Genomic DNA, 6,000 nt, shown 5'->3' with positions numbered 1-6,000 from the left:
ATGGGATTTAAAAGATTCAGATGCAAGGAATTTCAGCATAAACCAGATAGGAGGATGAGCTGGAGTAATTATATTTTCTATCTGAGATTTTATATACAGTATCTGAAGTTGTCTATTGTGGTGGATGTGTGCTTAAGGGTAGTAGGAAGTATATTGATGGATACCAACACGGACCAGCACATTGAAACGAGTCTGTAAGTAACTTTGTGGGTGATCATTTTCTGCAAAGTCTCTTATCCTTTTGGGTTGATCTATCGATGAATCGATTGTGGAGTTGAAATATCTTGCCAATATTATGTGACCTTCTACCCATTCTTGTAGCTTGCTCTATTATTCTGCAAAAAAAGGTCGACTAGGAACATTCGGCACACTTACATCAACCATGGTGATTGTTTGGTTTTTCAGTAGTTTTCTTAATAAACAGGCATCAGCTCCCTTGATCACATCTGGTATTGTGGATAGTGTAATGAACGCTTTAGCAGAATAAAATTATGACCACTGTAATTTTAGATTTATAAGAAGCTGATGTATATTATTTTATTCATGTATCACTCAATAAGTTAGGATTACCCTTAGGCCAATGGTGCTCGTCTAATAAAACTATGTGTGACAGAAATTTTTTAAGCAGTTGTAATATTTTTTTTTTTATTTGAGTCTTTCAAAATTTCATGAAACAAAACAAACAAGTGTTTAGTTATCACTAAATGTAACATCTATGTTAGATTGTGATCAATCAGCCAATGAATCTTCTCTCTTCGGTGCGGCAGTCGGCTGACTTGTTATTTGCAACCTTTGGCTCGTCCCAGCGAGTGAGCTGACAGGTTTGATGTTTTCGCTTTAATATATAAATATGTCCAAAATGATCTGTGATATAGAAAAATAAAAACATATCTTTGTAACAATTTAATGTAAATAGCTGTAAACAGCTGTAGATTTTGAGGAACCAGCACATAGGGTAATTTATATAAAGACAAGAGAGAAGTGTTAATTGATCAGACCCACTGTTGCCTTTATGGGATTTACGACCCTCCAAATTAGGAATAAGACATTACGACCATAAAATATCAATATTCTACATAGTATTTGCGAATATTGTTTGAAAAATGGGGGTTATTTGGCGGTAAAGAAGTGAAACATATTTAGGACAGAAATTTACCCTTTTTTCTCCATTACCACTAGTGTGATATTTCCAAAATCCTGTTGCAAATTATATGGATCAGGCAGGACATCTCAGTGCCCTGAATGAGCTACTTAATAAGCCCATCTGGTTACTCTGTTACACTTTTGCGGTGTTTGATCCGGTGTCTGCAGGAACGATGAAGGAATATGTCACAAACTGCACAATACAGAGAGAATTTCACCTCCTGGCGTTTTCCATCTCTGCAGATCTTCAGCTTGTGCTTTTCATTGGGATCTTGTTAATGTATTTACTGACCGTGCTGGGGAACCTGATTATCGCTAGTCTTATATGTCTGGTCCCCCAGCTTCACACTCCTATGTACTATTTCCTGTGTAACCTCTCGGTCCAGGACATCATCTACGTCTCCAGCATCCTCCCCAAATTCCTGGCTATTCTGGTAACAGGAGACACCAGAATTGTCTTCCCAGGATGCATCACTCAGATGTTCCTCTTCACATTTTGTGTCGGGACAGAGTTTTTACTCCTAACGTCTATGGCCTATGACCGCTATGTAGCCATTTGTATCCCTCTGCACTATGCAATTATTATGAACAAATACTTGTGTGTTACATTATTTTCTGCCTCCTGGATTGTCGGTTTTTTCACCTCATTACCATATGCTGTGCTGGTTTCTAATTTATCATTTTGCAATTCTGAACACATTAGTAAATTATACTGTGATCTAAAAGCCATGATAGCGCTCTCTAGTGGTGATATAACCGCCATTGAAATGCTGATATATGTGGAATATATATTGTTGGGACTTACACCATTTATGCTAATATTAACTTCTTATACATCAATAATTGCTACTATCATAAAGATTCGTAGCTCAGCGGGGAGAGTGAAGACTTTCTCCAGCTGCTCGTCCCATCTCACCGTTGTAATATTATTCTGCGGGACGACGCTCACTTCCTACATGACCCCAGAGTCGCAGCAATATCAGGAACAAGACCGAGTTCTCTCCTTGCTGTACACAGCGGTGGTCCCCATGCTAAACCCTCTAGTTTATAGTTTGAGAAATAAACAGGTTTTGAGAGCAATGGACAATATGTTGAAAAGATACTTCAAATTTTAAATTGTTTATCCAGCTTTCTTCTCTTAACGCAAAATAAATTTCCCTTAGTTTTGGTTTGTTATAAGTGACAGGTTCAGCTGCACTTATAATAAGGTTCCATTGTACAATTATGGACATATTGGGGTAGATTCAATTGTCTGCGATGTTCCTAAGAAGGAGTTTTTAGCTGCATTACAGTAACACGCAACATGGTTTTTTCCTCGCACCTCTATGGGGCACGAACAGAAATCAGCATTGCTTCAGTAAAAAATTATCCGTGCGAGGTTTCTCGCAGCCGTTCAGGAGGCGCCTCGCGCAGATTGCTTTGGACTTGAATCTGCCTCATTGACACAGCGTTAGGAGCAAAGCAAAAAAAAAGGAGCAAATTTACTCCTGGACAAGTTGTTGCATTTTATTTTTTTGTGTATGTGGGGAAAATACCGTCTGCTTTTGCATGTAGCACACAAATATTGAACAGATTTATTTTTACACTACGATTTAGAGTTGAGCTAGGACACGCCCCTCCCAATTCTAAATCTGCTGCACATTTGACCCCTGCACTGCAACCTGGTTTTGCTAAGGCGCAAATTTGCCTACTGTGTTTGTTTTGCTATTTACTCTAAATGAGACCCAGAGAAGGAAACAGACAAGGATATATAATGTTTAAGAGTTTTTTACTTAGTTTTACAGGTTGTCAGACAGGTACAGGTATTAATAGCATATTCAGGAAATATCAGAAAAGGCACGTTCCAAAGACCTTCTTAAAATGGGAGCGTCTCCAGGTCACCCATATAGTCCAACGGTCCAACGGGGAGAGATTTTAAAGCAGTCCCCTTGAGATCAGTTATACCCCAATCAGATCCAATACTTACAATGTGTGATCGTTACATGCTATGCTAGATGGCAGCAGGATTACATAATAAAAGCTATTTCAATGTTTATTTCATTGAAGGTTCCAGACTGTCTCAAAATAGGTTCTGCTCCAATCATATACTCGGCATAATTGTGTCTTGCATTGCAAAGTGCAAGTTATTAAATGTTTTCATGAATTCTCTTTCTGAATTTTACAACACTGACAGTGTTAAAGGAGAAAACAAATAATGGTGTCTACCTCCCATGAAATCATCTTCCCACAAATATAAAACATTTAAAACATTGTAAAGGAAGTGGGAAACTTCATGGTAGTGTGAGGAGTTTAATCACACCAGACTATCTCAAAATAAAGGTGTTCTGAGACACTTCTGGCCAGGGATTCCTCATTGAAGATTTTGAATGCACTAAGACCAGGCCCGGCGCTCCCATTAGGCAAGGTTAGGCAATTGCCTTGGGCGCCAGGACCTGCAGGGCGCCTCGAAATTAAAAAAAAACGGAAATCCACGGGGAGGAGAGGAGGGAAGGGGCTATTGAATCTTACCTGCATGAAGCTGCTCCTCTCTGCTCTGTCTTCTCCCCTCCGCTCACTGACAGTGACAGGCCGTGATGATGATGTCATCATCACGGCCCGACAGTGTCTGTGAGTGGAGGGGAGAAGACAGAGCAGAGAGGAGCAACTTCATGCAGGTAAGTTAAAGAAAGATATGGGGAGGGGTGGGGAGGGAAGCGCAGCGGCGATTTTTAAAAGGGGGGGGGCAGCGGCGATTTTTAAAGGGGGGGCAGCGATTTTTACACGGGTGGGGGGGCGGCAATTTTCACATGGGGGGGTGGGGCAGCGATTTTCACACGGGGGGGGGCGGCGATTTTCACACTGTGCCTAGGGCGCCAAGGACCCTAGCACCGGCGCTGACTAAGACTGATTTATTAAAAGGTGAAAAGTCCTTTAATAAATCAATATTACTTTTTTTTGCTTTAAAGGGTTACGCCAGTGATAGTGTTGCTCTCATCTTTGAATGAGGAATCCTAATTAACACGCATCATGTCAGCACTTGTACAAACTTTAACTAGAAGCCAATGGGTCCAGATAGGTGTAACTTGACAAATTTAACAGTTATCAATCCACTAATAACTGTTTAAGGATGGGTCTCACTATTGCTTTTTTATTAGAAACTTGCCCAAGCTATCGAGCAACTGGGGCTGGTTGAGGATTTTTGAGGGCCATATCACCTTACATTCTCTAAATGATATATAAATATTTTTAGAAATGTATTAATAGTTTGAATGGAGCTAAACATCTGAGTAACGTTTTGGCACTGTGGTGTTCTACAAATGAATATTAAAACTAATAATAATAATAATAGTAATTATTATTATTTTTATTTGATTTTGCACAGGTTGGAAATCCTAGCTGCACCTGCGTGCCTAGATCACACGTAGAAAGGAACATCCTTGCACCCATGCTCATTGGTGGAAAAACTAGGCAAATTGGCACATATTGAGGGGAATTCAATACAGCCGCACTCAAAGCGGTGTTAATTCTATTACCGTTAATATGGTCATTTTTATACTGATTTTTGGGAGCTGCGAGCAAAAACCAGCATTAAAAATGACCATGTTACTGCCAAAAGTAAGGTGGCCTGCACACTATTATGGTAATAGTGTGCAGGCCACCTTACTTTCGTCAGTAACACGGCCAATTAAATTTTCCCTGTTGAGTCACATGACAGCATTAAAAGTGGATTTTTCACTACACCTTAGCAAATTTGCACATTGTAAATGACTTCCTAAGTGTTCAAGTCAAGATGTCTGTTCATATGGGTGTACAAGGCGTGATGCACAATCACACGATGCACTGGGACTGGTACAGTGCAGCTATAAAAGACCAGACTTGGTGCTTAGCTATTGTCTCTACTAAATTAATTGCATTAACTCTCGTCCTGCCCACTCTATCCTCCTTCTCTCTGAGGATGAAGTCAGGGCCCTTCTCGTGTACTCTCCCCATTCCACTTGCCCCTTTGACCCTATCTCATAGCACCTCCTCCACTCTCTCTCTCCTAATTCATGCGCCCATCTTACCCACCTCTTTAACCTGTCCTGTGCATCAGACACCTTTTCCTCTTTGTTAAAGCATGCCCTCGTCTCACCCATCCTCAAACCCCCCACCCTAGACTATGACTCTCTCACTACTACCCCACTTCATTTTTGTCTCCAAACTTCTTGAGCAAATTGTCTAAAAATGCCTGACCACCTTCCTCTCCTCCCACTCCTTCCTTGACCCACTTCAATATGGCTTTTATCCCTCCACTCAACAGACACTGTCCTTGCTTAGGGCACTAATGACCTTCTTACTGCCAAATCTAAGGGTCATTTCTCTTTACCCATCTTCCTGGACCTCTCTGCTGTCTAGACACTGTGGACTATATTTTCCTACAAATTCTATAATCCATTGGTCTGTGTGACACTATCTGTCCTCCTACCTTTCCCACAACTCCTTCTCTGTATCTACCCCTGACTCCATCTTCCCCTCTACCTATCGGCATCACCCAAGGCTCCGTTCTTGGTCTTTTTTTCTTCTCCCTGTACACTTCTTCCCTTGGGGATCTCATCAGCTCTTTCAGACTCCAATACAATCTCTATGCTGATGACATACACATTTATCTCTCCTCCCCGACCTTTCCCCCTCTCTCTTCTCTCATGTCTCTAGTTGTCTTTCTGCTATCTCCTCTTGGATGCCCCAGCGCTTCCCTAAACTGTATATGTCTTAATCCAAACTTGTATTCCCACCCTCCAGTGTCCCCTAACCTCTCTCCCTGTTTCTGTCCATTGGCAACATTACTCGTTCCTCAGTCCCCCCAGTTCGCTGCCTGAGAGCAATCCCAACTCTCGCTGT

The 6,000-nt window shown here is 41.2% G+C and overlaps 1 protein-coding gene across 1 annotated transcript; it reads left to right on the top strand.

The window, feature by feature from the left end:
- The first annotated feature begins 1,302 nt into the window (after positions 1-1,302).
- LOC142099970 (olfactory receptor 1C1-like) lies at positions 1,303-2,258 on the top strand. The gene has a single exon (XM_075183978.1). The coding sequence runs from the start codon at positions 1,317-1,319 to the stop codon at positions 2,256-2,258; it is 942 nt and encodes a 313-aa protein (XP_075040079.1). The 5' UTR covers positions 1,303-1,316.
- The last annotated feature ends 3,742 nt before the right edge of the window (positions 2,259-6,000 follow it).

This window comes from Mixophyes fleayi, chromosome 8 (assembly GCF_038048845.1).
Source record: "Mixophyes fleayi isolate aMixFle1 chromosome 8, aMixFle1.hap1, whole genome shotgun sequence".
Classification (NCBI taxonomy): Eukaryota; Metazoa; Chordata; class Amphibia; order Anura; family Limnodynastidae; genus Mixophyes; species Mixophyes fleayi.
Note: the sequence above shows the minus strand (reverse complement) of the source record. Positions and strands in the feature narration are given on the sequence as shown.

Coding starts and splice junctions, on each gene's coding strand:
- LOC142099970 (XM_075183978.1), top strand. CDS start 1,317: ATGAAGGAATATGTCACAAACTGCACAATACAGAGAGAATTTCACCTC.